This window comes from Dasypus novemcinctus, chromosome 2, assembly GCF_030445035.2.
Source record: "Dasypus novemcinctus isolate mDasNov1 chromosome 2, mDasNov1.1.hap2, whole genome shotgun sequence".
Classification (NCBI taxonomy): Eukaryota; Metazoa; Chordata; class Mammalia; order Cingulata; family Dasypodidae; genus Dasypus; species Dasypus novemcinctus.
In genome coordinates, this window is record NC_080674.1 from 76,442,840 (window position 1) to 76,459,838 (window position 16,999).

At 33.0% G+C, this 16,999-nt stretch overlaps 1 protein-coding gene across 6 annotated transcripts in view; it reads left to right on the forward strand.

The window, feature by feature from the left end:
• POLK (DNA polymerase kappa) overlaps positions 1–16,999 on the forward strand; it is a 90,277-nt gene that overhangs the window by 70,921 nt on the left and 2,357 nt on the right. For all 6 annotated transcript variants that reach the window (XM_058274963.2, XM_004466533.5, XM_023591155.2 and 3 more), the window contains 8 exons: positions 2,022–2,175; positions 7,752–7,991; positions 9,182–9,306; positions 10,250–10,416; positions 12,011–12,043; positions 13,572–13,668; positions 14,527–14,698; positions 15,733–16,689. In XM_058274963.2, the coding sequence (XP_058130946.1) occupies positions 2,022–2,175; positions 7,752–7,991; positions 9,182–9,306; positions 10,250–10,416; positions 12,011–12,043; positions 13,572–13,668; positions 14,527–14,698; positions 15,733–16,689 (1,945 nt within the window). The remainder of the gene's footprint in view (positions 1–2,021; positions 2,176–7,751; positions 7,992–9,181; positions 9,307–10,249; positions 10,417–12,010; positions 12,044–13,571; positions 13,669–14,526; positions 14,699–15,732; positions 16,690–16,999) is intronic.

The following is a 16,999-nucleotide window of genomic DNA, read 5'->3' on the forward strand; positions in this document are numbered from 1 at the left end:
CTGATTTCTTACATAAATTGGAGAAATCTTTCTCCAAATTAGACTAGAATCTAGCTAGTTTATTTTTGGATAACAAATGTGTTCTTATGTATAAATGAACTACAGCAGAATTCATCACTGACTATAAATGCATTAATATTTATGGCTTAATTTAAAAGCTTAAGGAAAAGCCATTTTTTAATTTATCCTAAAGAATGGAATAGCTATAACTGCTCTTAAAGCTTTGAGTGCGTGATTTTTGCTTGAACATTGTCTATTTTAATTCTTATAGCAGTATTCTGTGTAAAGGATTGTAGTGACTGTTCATCAGTGTCTCCAGGGAGTACTTCTCATTGAGAATAATCTTAGGTGGCTGCCAACTACAGACTTTGCAGAGTTTCATTTTCACTGGGAAGATTCCATTTGAGGACATTATAAAAATGGTTTCTTCTGCAAGAACAAAGCAATTAAGATACTCTCTAAGTAAAGCTTGGCCTAATTTTATGTCATCATTTTCTAAAATTCCTTTGACTCAGTTTTCAAAATTATATTAAGCTAAAAGTCTTTCTTTTTAGAAAACAACATAAAAGAATTTCCTCATGATACAACAGATAGCTTTTATTTTATTATTTTTATTTATTTGCCTATCTATCTCTCTATCTATCTATCTATCTATCTATCTATCTATCTATCTATCTATCTATCTATCTATCTATCTATCGGAAGTACCTGGGACTGAACCTGGAACGTGATACTTGGGAAGCAGATGCTCAACTACTAAACTACACCCACTCCCCAGCAGACAGCTTCTAAATGCTAGATGGGAGTGTAACATAACTCAGAAAATGTTTCCTACTATGCTTACTATTTTAGCAATCATTCCTTCTAATTACATCTAATACTTAATAATAAAAGTCAACTTCCCAATTTCATATAATAAAACAATCTGGGAAGCAGATGTGGCTCAATTGATAAGAGTGTCTGCCTACCATATTGGAGGTCTACAGATCATACCCATGGCCTTCTGGCCTGTGTGGTGAGCTGGCCCACGCACAGTGCTGCCGCACACAAGGAGTGCTGTGTCACGCGAAAAAAGTGCAACCCACCCAGAAGTGGAGCTGCACACATGGAGAGCTGACACAGCAAGATTACGCAACAAAAAAGAGACATAGATTCCTGGTGCCGCCTGACTAGGATGCAAGCAGATGCAGAAGAACACACAGCGAATGGACAAAGAGAGCAGACAACTGGGGTCAGGGAAGGGGAGAGAAATAAATAAAAATAAATCGTGTAAAAAAATTTTTTTTAAATAAAACAATCTCATATAAAAGGCATTTCTAGATTGTAGCAACTATAATCCTGACCTTTGTATGTATTCCTTTTATCCTAAGTCATAACTCCAGACTTTTTTTCGTCATTTAACATAGGCATGGATTTAGACTGCCGATTTTGTCATCTTTTCTATTCCAAATTCCAATAGGTAATTGACCTTTGATTTCCTGTGTGAATACATGCATTAGTATGTGTATTAATTAGAATTTTATGTGCACGTTTTAATTTATTGAAATAGAACTACTTTCCAAAGCAATGCAGTACATTTATGTATGATGATTATTTTTAAAAATAAGCCCAAAAAAAACAGTAAAAGGTGAGGACCCTTCCATACCCACCCACTGCTCTTTTGACCAGCTACCTAAAATTACATTGATTAGCCATTTTTCCTATCTACCAAAATGATATTATCTGATATTTATTTGAATTTTTTATTATATGTAGATATGAATGGCTAAATAGAAATTATATCAAGTGAAACTTTTTCGTGGTCTTCTGCCTTTCCAATTTACTTTAATACAAAAGAGAATTTGGACAGATATGTCCTGGCAGTAAATTTATTCCCTAAATCCATGAGCTGTTTTTTGATTATAGGATCGTTACTATAGTTGCAAAGTAAGAATATTACTGTGTTCTTATCAGCTATCTGTGACAGAAGGTTATGCTATGATAGCAAAATTTAAACCTTTTTTTTTTTGTTAATTTTGGAGGTTAAGGAAATACTTGCAGATTATGATCCCAACTTTATGGCTGCAAGTCTTGATGAAGCCTACTTGAATATAACAAAACACTTACAGGAAAGACAAAATTGGCCTGAGGAAAAGAGAAAATATTTCATCAAAACAGGAAACTCTGCAGAAAATGGTAAGCAATGTATTAGAGCTGTCAGAATAAAAACCAACAAACCAATAAACCCTTTGAATTAACTCAATTAGCTCAACTTGTGTAAGTGGTAGGTATATAGATACCTTTATAAAAATGAAAAAAAAACAACTCAGAAACTTAAAATATACCAGTTTTCTAAGTTAAATATGTGGAGTATTACTTTTAAACCAGAAAGATAGTGTTAAGCTTAAACTTTAAGAATCTGCATTTATTTTCCTAAATTCTAACTAAAAGAGTTAGATTGTATTGAAGTTGTAGAAATTGTTTAAAATGGCCACTTTTTTAATAATAAAAAGGATTGAAAAAATAGATAAGCCTCTAACATATCAAAACATTGAGTGATACTTTTTCTTCATTTCCTCCACTTTCTATAATCTGATTATGTAGTTATTATCACTATTTTCAATCTTGCCAAAATTAATTACTCCTCAGATCCCTTGCTTGGTTTAGACCCTGTTTTGATTCTTTTACATATAATGAAACAGAAGTTTCATTACCCCTCCCAAGGATCTTTTTCCAACTATCCTTTATTACCTATCTAAAGCAATGCCAAAAACCTGCAGATATTACACATACTGCTCTCAACTCTCTCTTAAAAATAAGATTACTTGAAATGTCTGAGCTACCCTAGACCCCTAAGCAGAGCTCATTTTGATGACAAAGTAGATAGAGAGGGATTTGCTTACAACTCAGTCAAGTTTCATAGGCACAGCTCATTGCTTTAGAGTGAACAGGCAGTTAGAGTGTCACCTATTTGTAATTTCCTCTGAAGCAAAATGGTGGGTTGACAATGGCATAAAATTCTAATCCTCTCACATTGTTTGGGGCTCTCATCATTTCAAGAAAGTTTCATGTGGACATCGAAACATGACTTCATTTAAAGCCCTAAGGAGTAGGTCTCTCTCTTTTAATGGAAACATTTAAAAACAAGCATAAATAATTTCTGGAGGGAGAAGCTTGGCATTGAAGAGGTTTTTCTTTCTTGGCGTAACTTGATTGTCTGAGGAAGGAACTCACAGAGCCTGATACCACTTTGCTTAAAATCTTGCCTTGGTTGTTTCTTTTCCATACTTTTCAGAAATCAAGAGAAGGGGGATAATCATTAAATAGTCATGTCAAAATATTATCTGAGGGTCTCCTGTAACAATCACTTTCACAAGATGTTAAACAAAATTTACATTGAGACTAGCTTGATTCATTTCATTCTCTGTTAGTATTCATTTTCATTTTATTACAGTATGTCCAAACTCACTATGAGGATGAGAATTTTAAATTTTAAATAACTATTTGCTTTTAACATATTCTGTCTGTTTATGTTCCTCTCCATATATTTCACATTCTTAAACAACTTGAGTAAACTTTTTCTGGTATATAAATCCTATGGGATAGGGTTTCAGAAATCTGATCTCATATTGTGCCATGGAAAGCTATCAACAGTGAGTTGGAGCAGGGACTAGGGATTGATATATCTTCCTTTAAAATGAAAGAAAACTTTCTGCTCTTTTCCCCTTTTCTAAAAGGTGCCACATATTAGGAAATACATTGCTAGTTAATGTGTCCTTGTGAAAATAAAATAATTGTTAAATATTTATTCTGCAATATAAATCTGGATGGTAAGTGCCATGCAGTGGAAGGAACTTTGAAAACTCCTTCACTTTTTAGCACTTGTCATCCCCATCTGCTGCTATAATTCTAGTGTTTTAGATGACAACAAACCTTTGCTTTGAATATTGGTCACCTCACTTAATGGCAATTATAAAGATATTTCTGATAGTAAACAAATAAGAAACCACTTGAGCTTCTAGTTACACAGCTAGGCCTCACAAAGTAGAGTGCAATTCAGGTTGAAAAGGCAACTGTGCAATTCACTAATCTAATAATGTACCAGAAGACAGCATGCTTTGCTTCCTACTGTAACTTTCTTCCATCACAGTGATTCCGTGAGGGTAGGGTACAGAGGCATGAAGTATACAACATGGCATAAGGAACTCGAAGGGGCTTGTGAACATAGTACATACCTTACTTGGTCTGCAGCTTTTCTGCAACTCTCTTTATTTTGATTTCCACCTATCCAGATGAGGCAAAGAGGGTCCGGGTAGAGACCATTTTAACTATTCCTCATCTTTCATCCCTCTGAAATGCTCCGAATTTTAAAACCAAAATACAGGGGAAAAAATGAAAGGAACTGAAATGAATAAGTAATTGCTAATGTAAGTTTAAAAATAAGATTTATTTTGTGTGTTGCCTGGGATTTAAGATTTGAAAAACATCTGTCTCTAACTTAATTCATGTTATGTACTTTAAAGTTTGAACCCAATCAGGAGCTTGATATATTATTCACAGATGTTTGTTAGAACTTTTCAATTTCATAAACACTATCTTTAGAAAAAGGCCAAGTTCATATTTAAAGTAATATACATTCATATGTCTTAAAAATGGAAATTTAATTTTTGTTTCTGCATTTACCTTAATTTAGAAAGCTTTTATATATAATAAAATTATGAAAGGGAATCAGAAAACTATGTTGTTAATCTTAAATCTTATTCCATTTAAATTGCGTTTCTCCTCCATTAAACTCAGAAAGTAAAGTCTTTCATTGATTCAGGAGGAAATTTTTGTATCAGTATAGATTTAAGTGTAATTTACAGTCCGTTTATTGAAAATGTAAATACAATTAAAAGTATAACTTTATTTTTTATAATCGTATTAGTTTACAGAATACTTATAATCATAAAGACTTCTTTCCATTAAACTTGAACTTTAAATACACAAATTTTTAAGGTCTTGATCAGATCAATAAAGAAGCATAACTTGCAGAGAGAATTTCTATTGGAAATGTCTCCTTAGTAAAAGTGATACTTTTCAAACAGGCAAGTCAAAATTAAAATCAGCATTTGAAAGACAAAAATTTAGATTATTTCAACATCTGAAAAATTGGTAATGAATGAAGAAAAAAAATGTTTTATCTCTGAAAGCAAAACAAAATATTTCTTCGGATATAATTATTCTAAGTTGTTTAATGCCTTTTTCCTCTTTTCTATAAGGAGGTTCTTTTACAGAGATGAGTAAAGGAAAAAGAAGTTATATTTTAAGAGAAAAAGTATTGTGAATCTAAATCCACTTCTAGATTTAGATTAATTTGGGTACAAAGGTTAGTGATTTTTACATACATATCCTTAAAAAAATCTATAAGGAGATGCAGTGTATAAGATGAACACAAAGGATCACTGGCAAGCCAACACCAGTATGTTACAGGGGAGAGGGCATTGCCTTATTGATACTTTGATTTTGGACTTCTCCTAGCCTCAAAACTGGTAATGCTGGCCTCACAAAATGAGATACCAAGTTTTCTTACTCCAGGATTTTCTGAGACATTTTTGAGGCTTGAGATTATTTCTTCCTTAAATATTTAATAAAATTCACCAGTAGAACCCTACTCAGTGGCTTTTAAGTGTGGCTCAGGGGTCCTGCCCCAATGAAGATACAGAGTGAGAGGTTTTAGGGCTCCATCCTCCAACAGAAATTTTGAACCACCAGCAATAACTGGCACATTATTGTTATGGTCATTCTAAAAGCTCCAGGAAATACTTACAGGATTGCAGTAATAGGGCAAGTGCCAAATCAAGAAAAAGGCCACTGAAAAACATACCCTAATGACCCCACCCCTTACCTCCCACCGGCTCAGCACAGAGCTGGCCCATGCTCCCAATGAGGATCCCTGGTCCTGGTTCCAGACGAAGCAGAGTAACCCTTGTGTACATATGGGAGCGTGTATGTCTGGCCCAATCTGTCTTGTGGTAACCTAAAGAACTTGCCCTACCTGTAGAAGGCAGTACACAAAACTCTTCTACAGCGAAGAGGATGTGGCTCAAGTGATTGAGCTCCCACCTACCACATGGGAGGTCCTAGGTTCAGTTCCCAGTGCCTCCTGGATAAAGACAAGCAAGACGGCAAGCTGATGCCATAATGAGACACAAAAAGTAGGAAGTGGAGGTGGCTCAAGCACCACACACAGGACAAACCCCAATAGATCCATAATGTGCCATGTTATAATCAAACTGTTGAATGCCAAACATAAAGAGAGAATTCTGAAAACTGCAGGAGAGAAGTGATATGTCTCCTACAAGGGAGCCCAGATATATTAAATTTAATCTCTCATCAGAAACCATGGAGGAAAGAAGGCATTGGGAAGACATATTTAAAGTGCTATAAGCAAAATATTGCCAACCAAGAATTCTGGCAAAACTGTTTGAAAAATAAGGGAGAAATTAAGACATTCCCAGATAAAGTGAGGGACTTCATCACCTCTAGATTGATCCTACAAGATACATTAAAGGGAGTTCTGCAGATTGACAGGAAAGGACACTAGACAACTGGCTGAAGCCATATGAAGAGATAAAGACTTCTGGTATTATATTTACATTGGTAAATATAAATACCTGTATTTGGGGTTTGTAACTCCACCTTTTACTTCCTACAGAATCTAAAAGACAAATGCACAAAATGTAATGAGAAACCAGTGGTTTTGAACTCATAATGTATACACATGTAATTTGTGACAAGAACTACATAAAGGTGGAGAACAGAGGAGTATAGTATTGTATACAAGTGAAGTTTAGTTGATACCAAAGCCAACAAGAGTGTTAAAGATTGAGTATGTTAAATTTCAGCCTTAGGGTAACCACAAAGAAAATGTCAGAGAATATGCAAGCTTACTAGGACAGCAAATCAACAGAAGTAGGTTACCAGGAGTGGAGGATAGGAGCAGTGGGAAGTTAATGCAAAATGAGTGTTGGGTTTCTGTTTCGAGTAAAGGGAAAGTACTAGTAATGGATGATGGTTACGATACTGTAAACATTGTGAATGTGATTAATTCCTCTGAATGATATGCTTGGGAGGGTTGCAATGGGAAGATTTACATTGTATATGTTCTCACAATTTAAAAAAAGATAAGAGAAACTCTAAAGAGATAATAATTAAAATGTAATACATGATATTAGATGGGATATAAGAATGGAGGAGAAAAGAATCAAAAGGACATTATTGAAATATAAGGAAAAATTGGAATACAGAGTCAAAGTTTTACATCAATGTTAAATTCTTTGAAGCTGACAACTGCATTATATAAGTGAATATCCTTGTTCCTAGGAAATGTACATGGACATGTTCAAGGAGTGTGATGTTGCAAGCTGTTTTCAAATGTTCAGAAATTAGATAGGGCAGAGGTGGCAAAATATTAAAGTAGGTGGATCTGGATTGGGGGGATGGAATATGTTGGAGTTCTGTGTATGGGGTTTGTATTAATCTTGCAACTGTCCTGTAAGTTTGAAATTATTTCTAAATTTAAAGTTAAAAAATATTTATAAGAATCAGTGTGTGCTTTTTAAACAGTTACAAAATAGAAATAGCGTACCTTGATTCTTAAGAAAACTAAACTAGATTTGCTTTGTGTTCAGAAAGAGTCTAGGGAATCTAGCTTATGAAATATGTACTTCTCTGAATGTGAATTACTGTTCCTTTATAAATATAAATTATAAATTATCTTTATAATTTAGATAAACCGGAAAAGGAAGTTAATAAACTGAGTGAATCTGAACTATCCCACTCTCCACTACTTTTTGAAGATAGTCCTCCTGATTTGCAGCCTGCAGGAATTCCTTTTGAGCTGAACTTTGAAAAACAGAGCGATCATCAAGTACTCCAAAACCCAGTTGTTTTTGGAAAATCAGCTGAGGAAGTGGTAAAGGAAATTCGTTTCAGAATCGAGCAAAAAACAACATTGACAGCTAGTGCAGGTATTTAAAAGGATGCAAATGGCTACTATAGTTAAAATTACCAGACTGGCCAATTCATGTATTGTATTAGTAGTTTCCTCATTATAAAGCATATAGTAACATTTTACGTATACATTTTGTTTCAACTTCTGACAACTTTACCTATTTAGAATAGTTGTGAACCTACAGGTAAGTAGAAATTAATCAGAAAAGCCTATCAACCCAAAGAAAGAAACTGTCACAAATCCCATGTCACTACCCTTTTTTAGGCACAAAATATATTTAGCTGGTTTTGCATGTGTAATTGATTGTTAGTTTTTCTTTGAAAGACCTCAGTCCTATCCGAGATTGCATTGCAAGATAGAACCCAGATGGCCACAAAATAGGAGACACAAGAAACACCAACTAGCAGCATAGCAATCTAGGACCACCTGGTAAAGGGCAAGACAGTTTTACATGTGCCAGTAACCCATGAAAGCATCACTGTACCTTAATTTGTAACCGACATTCATAATGAGGACCTTGAATTACCTTGTAAATTTTTGTAGATTATCCATACAAAGCAGGAAAAAAAAATCAAAGATTTTTGGTTGCAATATTCTTAAAACAACAATTAACTTTATGCTTCCTTTTTTATCAAAACAAATTACTACTTTTCAGAAAGGTCTTTAACAAGTTCTAGATTAAAAGTCTTAATTAAGATAACTTTAAGTAAATTCAAATGTATTCATTGCACAGATCATTTAAGTTTCTATACATATCTTCCTAAAATTTATTACTCATTCTCAAACTTTGGTACAGAAAGAAAAGACTAACAAAAAGCCTTTTCAGATATAGAATATTCATCCTAAATTATCTTCTGGATCTTTTCTGAGAAGTAGATATGGAGCCACAATGAAACAGCACTGTATTCCTACTAAAGATATGATGTAAACTAACAATATCTCTTAATAAATAAGCTCTTAGATATTAAAATGCACTGAGATTAAATATTCATTTCTGCTACATATTAACCAAGACAATTCTTTTCCTAAAATTATTGCAAGTGCTGGGTATATAGACAATAGTCAAATGTTTTGGTGTTTTTTAAGTAGCATTCCGCATCATTTCAGAATTTTTCCATTTAACTTTTTTTTCCCTGTATTGTGATCACATTTTTAAAAATATACAAATCAAATTCTTTGAGTCATCAGAGTTTTTCTTCTTTTAAGGCATTGCCCCAAATACAATGTTAGCAAAAGTATGCAGTGATAAGAATAAACCAAATGGGCAATACCAAATTCTCCCCAAAAGACAAGCTGTAATGGACTTCATCAAGGACTTGCCCATTAGAAAGGTGAGATTTTATGTAAAATTTAACATTTATATATGTACTCTGTGTTCCAAAGAGATGCTTTTTAGGCTGATAGTAATCATTTTTTGCTGAAAAATAATAAGTAAGAATCAAGACCTTTCATGGATGAGTAAATTTGAAATTGAAAAATTTCTATGAGTTTTGAAACCAGTAAGTGAGGTACAGGGAACTCGTTCACTGGTAGTTTTTAAGAAATTAGTAGATGACAGACTTATGTGTACTCCTGTACTGTACATATAGCTACAAGATGGGTATGCTATTTCATCTTTAAATGCTATTTCATCTTTAAAATGGTAAATTATCCCTTAGAAGTTCCAGAAAGGGTATATATATTTTTTGAAAACTTCCAGATTTTTCTGCACTTATAAGATGGGTTTTAAAAACAACAACAGAAGTAACACTATACATTAAATATGGTGTTCTCAAACTTGCTTTTCTCACTCAACATAATGTATGTGAATAAAAATAAAGCATTTTTCAATGCTCTCAAGAAAGACTGTACCAAAGTATTACTCTTATATAATATGTATCTATAAAGCAATGCTTTCCAACTTGTTTTTCAAGGTCCAAATAAGTGTGCCACTAAAAAAAGGTCTTGGGGTCAAATAACTTGAGCTTACCACCCACTCGTGGGTCACAGCTGATATTAGTACATTAAAGATTGTTTGGTGTTGAAATCAAAAGTCCAGTTTAAATTTTCTGGCCGACTGTTCCTCAAGTTCATGTGAACAGAGAGCTTTTTTAAAAAAAACGCTTTTTAAATTTCCTTGGAACACTAATTTAGGAAATAAGACCAAAAAGTAATTAAACCTGTTTTCGTGCGTGACTTGAAAAAAATACATTATTCATACTTTTTATGAGATTATAATTTCAGTCTTACCTTAATTTCAAAATCTATTAATGATAACTGTCTACTCTCCTCTAGGTTTCTGGAATAGGAAAAGTTACAGAGAAAATGTTAAAGGCCCTTGGAATTATTACTTGTACAGAGCTCTACCAACAAAGGGCATTACTTTCTCTCCTTTTCTCTGAAACATCTTGGCATTATTTCCTTCGTATTTCCCTGGGATTAGGTTCAACACACCTGGCAAGGTATCTTGTTTATATAGGCATGTTACCTTTTCTTTATCATTTACTGTAATATTACTTTAACCATTAAGATGGGGACTCTAAGGATAACATGTTTTAAAATTCTTTTAGGGTAGTTCAGTTTAGAATATTTTTGATAGAACCAGCAGATTGGATATGGGAGTAAAGGAAAAGAGGAGAAAAAAAAAAATCACTCCTTATGTTTTTGCCTTGAGCAGTTGGGTGGAATGGCTACCTTTTCTGTCCCTGGCTTTTTTTTCCTACCAGAACATGGGAGGAATGCTTGTGGTCAGGATGTTGAGGAAAGAAAGAAGGCTCATGTTCTTATACACCCTTTAAGTGAAAACATTTAATAGCTCTGAAAGCTTTAATGAACTAACTATAATTCTTCCCTTGTCCAAATTTGTAAATGATCCATTCATTCAGTTATTTGACCAATTAAACATGCTAAATCTTACAGAGATTGTAAGGCTTGTTGCTTCCTCATTTCTTTTTCTCACTCCTTTGAGTCAATAATTAGCTGACTTTGGTCTTAGATGATATAATGAAAGAAAAGAAAAAGACATACCACTGTCAATAATCTACTACTTGAAGATAACAATAAATAAACCTTCTTTAATGCAAAAATTATCATCTTATTATTTCCATAGTACACGAAATGATACAACTCTTGAATAGTACAGCACAGCATATGTTAACCTGTGGTATTTAAGATGAGGTAATGATTTTAAGTGAAATTCAAAGGTAATTTATAGTCATGTAAAACAGCAAGTCTGCCTTTCCCTCTCCCACATTCTCTATTTTCTTGCTCTGCTTTATTTTTTAATCTGTAGTACCTCTCCCTTTCTAACATACTGTATATTTACTTTATATTTACTTACCTCCTTCTATTAGGATGTCAGTTTCTTAAATGCAGACATTTGGTATGTTTTATTTATCACTATATCCCCAGGAGCTAGGCAGTTATTTGATTAATATAGTAGGTTCAATAAATATTTAGAAAATGAATAATCTTCATGTCATTACGGTTTTTTTGGTTTCAGTAATTCCTATCAGAGTAGTTAGAATCCAGCCAAACTAGTTGGTTCAGGCTCCATATCTTCACCCTTCTGCTGTGAACTAAATTCTGGCTGAGATTATGTAAGATGATATCAGTGAATAATGAATAAGCTATACAAGAGAAGTTAATGTACTAGGCCAAAAACTAGGTAACTGGTGTTAAATTATTTAAATGTAATTATATTCTATAGCTGCAAGCCATTATGCTACTACCTCCAATTTATTTCTGTTAAGTTGTTTTTCATGATCAGACTTTTGATAGAAACAATTTATAATACCAGTCTGTTTTCAAATTCTCTCCAATGTAGACTTGATACACCCAATCAAATTAGTATTTTTCTCAATCTATATTCTTTAATGATAGTTTCATTTATAGATAAGGAAAAAAAATCAGTTTTTCATGATGTATAAATTTTAACCAAAGCATTTGAGATCTCTGAAGGGTAATTGATATGTTAAATCCTCTTGTTTGACTAAAATGAAATCAGTCTTCCTTAAGAAAGTAAATAAAGGTTTCTTTTTTTTTTTTCATTTCAAGGGATGGAGAGAGGAAGAGTATGAGTGTTGAGAGGTAATATTTTGGTATTAATTGTTCATAATTCATATTATTTTTAATTATTTTAAAATTAATATTTGTTAAAATATTTTAAGAATAAAAAGCTTTATCTGCAAACCATGGTAACAATAATCAACAATTAAGTAAATACGCAGTACAATGTCTCTGTTAATTTACTTTTGCTAGATATACTCGTAGTGGTAAAACAATGAACTGCAGTTGTTTTTTTAAAATGTTGACTTTTCTCCTATCCAGTAAAAACCAAGCATTAGAAGATTTCAAATCTTAATTTCTAGCCTTCTTTTTAACAAAAGAAATGTTGACTACTCTCTTATATTGACCCTCGTTGTTTACATTGGGTCCAACCAGATAATCCAGGATAATCTCCTCATTCCACAATCCTTAAGAACATCTGCAAAATCCACTTGTCATTCCCAGGTTCTATGGATTAGGATTGTAGATATTGTGGGGAACAATTATTCAGTATACCCTAGGGGTAGACAATTTGGCATTATCTATTAAAATCACAGATATACATACCATGTGATCTTTTTCTAAGAATTCATTCTACTTGATTGGTCACACATCACTTCACACCTATAAAAAGTTATTCATGGCAGCATTTCTCTTAGAATAGCAAAAAATATAATTTGAATATCCACGAATAGAGGATTTTTAAATTATGTTGTATCCTTCAATATTATACTGTCATGTAAAAATGAGAAATTATTTATTCATAGGGCATTTTCACCACGATAAATCGAGAAAAGCAAGGAACAATGTGTCTAGTACTCTGTTTATATAAAAGATGAGGGGGAAATGTTTGTATCCATAGAGTACTGTTGGAGGAATTAATAAGAAGAAGTGGGCAACATTGATTGCTACCAGGGAAGAGAACGGGGTGCCTGGGGATATGGGTAGGAGTACTCTTAACTGAAGAGTTGTTTTCCTAGGGTTTTATACTCAACACTCTGATCTCTCTTTAGTCTCTTCCTTTTTTATGTTAATATGCTCTCTGACATCTTTCACCAGTTGTGCAGATGTAGTCATATTTTCTACATTTGATTCTACCAGCCCTCCATTTCCAGTTGTCTATTAGGCAGCCCTGTCTAGGTACCCTGGACCAACATTTTTAATCTACTCAAAGATATTTCTCTTCCAGAAAATAAATGTACAATAATTGGAATGATATCTGCCTCTGTACTATTGTAGGTTAAGCCCCTGTAGCAGAGTCTACCTGCACATATGCCCTAAAGTTTTTAAATTCTGGGGTATTATCTCTTGGTCACTTTTATTACTGTAGAGAGAGCAAGAGCATAAAATTGCTTCTTTGCTAATCAGCTTATCTAAATGGCTTTATATATTTAGGTAGATCTTAGATGGTTTTATTTAATATAATTATACTTTAGTTCATTTGAAAATTAATTTGTATACTGCAGAAAATATAACCTAATTCTAAGACATTTAAACATGCTATATTATTTCTAAATTATCCTGAACTATAGTTTTACTTTGTGCACCAAAATCATTCTTGTCTTTCTAGGACATTCAGTGAGATAAGTAAAGCAGAAGATCAGTACAGCTTGTGCCAAGAACTTTGCAGTGAGCTTGCTCAAGATCTGCAGAAAGAAGGACTTAAGGTATTTTGTTTTGATGTGCTGTTCTTACAGCAGGAGTTATATTATGTATTTCTTAAAGATGAAAACAAACGAAAATGTTGGAAAAGAATATTCCCATCTCAAATCATGTATAGGAATATACTCACATATAATAAATGCCCTTCTAGTCATCCTTTAATGTTCTACTCAGGTAGACAATAACCTTCTAGAATAGGACATTTTGTTTCAAAGCTATAATTGAGGTACTTAACATATTGAGAACAAAAGCCTGGAAGGGTATGAATTTTCTGTTTTATAATCTTCACATACAACAATCCATACTTAGCATTTTCTAGCCCTCCAAAGCCAGAGGTGGAGTTATTACAAAGTATAATACAAAAGTATTATATTAAGACTTGTTATGTAAATGGAGTTCTTGCATGTAAATTGTTTAGCATTGTATATGGCATGTAATAGGCACACAGGAAGTGTGAGCTATGCACAAGACTTTTCAAAGAGATTCCTTTAGAACGATTTATTTCTCTTCCCTATTTAGATTCTGAATTAACCTATAAAAGAGATTCAGTAAAAAGGAAGATGATCAGTTAACTTTGCCTTTTATATAAAGGTCTTTTACAAAATTTAGTTGGGGAAGAACTAATAATTATTGGCTAAAATAGCATTTTAAGATTACCTATGGATTTTAATTATTCTTTGTGACCATTCTTATGTTTTATAAATAATTGATTATGCTTTCATAGTCTTACACATGCATGAGATACCTTTCTGAATTTTTCTAACCTTTAAAATAACTTGTTTTATAAAAATTAAAAAGCCTTATTTTCAAAAAAGAAGGCCTCAAATAATGATGTATTCTATTTGTTATTTATTGTGTTAAAGGGTAGAACTGTTACCATTAAGCTGAAGAATGTGAATTTTGAAGTAAAAACTCGTGCATCTACTGTTTCATCTGTTATTTCTACTGCAGAAGAAATATTTGCTATTGCTAAGGAGTTGCTAAGAACAGAAATTGATGCTGATTTCCCACATCCCTTGAGATTAAGACTTATGGGTATAATTTTCTTTTTTTTTGTTTTTCCATATTTCTTTTAGACTTTCCCAGATAATCAGCTTTGGAAGTATTCTTACTTCTATTTTATTTCGTGAACCTGTTTAGGAAATTGTTATTATACTGCTGCCATTTACCTTAATTCTTAGAACCCAGTGCATGTGAAGCCATGTCATTAGTTTAATTCCAGTACAGGCCAACTAAAGTTGCTCTTTTCCTTACTGTATGTCCCACAATCCCTTTTGTGAAATCCTTTGGGCAAAATGTGTTTCAAAATTCAAAATGTTTCAATTTTAGAAAACAAATTCTGAGTATATTGAATATATTACATAATACTCCTTTGGGATCTGGGGTAGCGTCTTATACCAAACAATTAATATTTCTGTAGCAAAACAAAAAAATACTCACAATGACTAAATATTATAAATAGCCTCACATCAATCTGGTCATCATTTATCATTTGTTGCTTACAATTTTCAAAGCTTTTCAGAATTCACAATTTTAATTCTTGTGGTACTATATAACCATATCTCCCTCTACTTCATGGTTAAAAAGAAAAAAAAAAAGAACATGTTTCCTAAGTGGATGGGGTGGGGAAATGTATCTGAATAAGCATTCCAAATGCCCACTCTACTACTAAGAGATCATTAACCTTACTTTCATATATGAAAGATAGCACACACGGAAGTGAAAAAATATGTTAATTAAAAGATCTAAAGATTTCTTTGTAATTGATTCCAAAAGTATTTAATAGTATTTAATGTTTTCACTTGTGAGATATTAATTGAAAAGCCTATGTAATCATGCCAACTCAAGCAGATACTTAATATTTAATGATCCCCACTTTTATAAAGGAAAGTCAGTTTCTACTCAAAATACCAGCATTTGAAAAATCGTCCTTTAACTCAGAAAATATTATTTCTCTAACCAACCCTTTGTATATATGTCACAACAGTATTAGGCAAAAAAAAAATTTATGCACTATGAGTGAATTGGTTTTGTTGAATTTGAACTTAATAGTGGTTCATTTAATTTAGGTGTGCGGATTTCTAGTTTTCCCAACGAAGAAGACAAGAAACACCAACAAAGGAGCATTATTGGTTTCTTACAGTCTGGAAGACAAGCTCTGACAGCCACTGGATGTACACTAGAGAAAACTGACAAAGATCAGTTTATAAAACCTCTAGCAATATCTCATAAGAAGAGTTTCTTTGATAAAAAAAGATCAGAAAGGACATGGAACCACCAAGACACATTGAAATGCGAAACTGCAAGTAAACAAAGTGTACACAAATCACCCCCTTTCCAAGTTTTAAAGATAAGTGAGAATTTAGAAGCATCAGAGAACTCAGATACCTGTCAGCTATTTACCTGCCCTGTTTGCTTTAAGGAGCAAAGAAGCATTAATCTAGAAACCTTTAATAGACATGTGGATGCATGCCTTAGTGGACCTTCCATCAGTGAAAATTCTAAAATGTTCTCATGTTCGCATGCTTCATCTTCTGAAGTTAACAAGAAAGAAAATGCGCATCACTCTTTTTCACCCTATGAGAAGCTTGATTCTCAAATACATCAGAATAATGTAGAAATTACTCAGGTAGATTGTATAGATTTGGTAGAAACTATAGGTAACCCATCTAAAGCAGAAAGTATAAATGCTATAAGAAATAATCCCAGCAAAGAGGAATGTTCTAGCCTTTCAAGCAAGTCTGTTAATATCGAGCATTTTCATAAGAATTCTTCTTGTTCTGTTTCATTAGAAAATGCAGATGTTCCGTCATTAAGTAGGCAAGAATCCTTCCAGCCTTATTTACATAAAGTGATAACAGACCAAGCTCTGGTTTGTCCTGTTTGTAACCTAGAACAAAAGACTTCAGATCTTACCCTCTTCAATATGCATGTGGATGTTTGTTTAAATAAAGGTATTATCCAGGAACTGAGAAAGGATAAAGTTAATCCAGTTAACCAACCCAAAGAAAGCTCTAGAAGTAACGGTGAGTTTACAGTTGTTTTAAAGATACTGATTTTCTAAAATTTAATGTTTTATTAAAATTAATGAGATTGCTGTTAATTCTGAACCATACCATTAAAGGGGGTGGTTTGTGTACATTGCCATGTAGGGAACTGTTAGTGCCTTACCATGGGTTAGAATTAATTAAAGCCACTGGATTTTGATTTTGAAAAAACTTTGGTTTGGGCTTGATTTTGTGTAGAATGAACTCAGAGGTACAAGGAGCTGAATGATCTAATCAAAGAAAAAATTCCTTCAAAGGAACTTTGCCAAGGCACAGTGATAAATAGCCA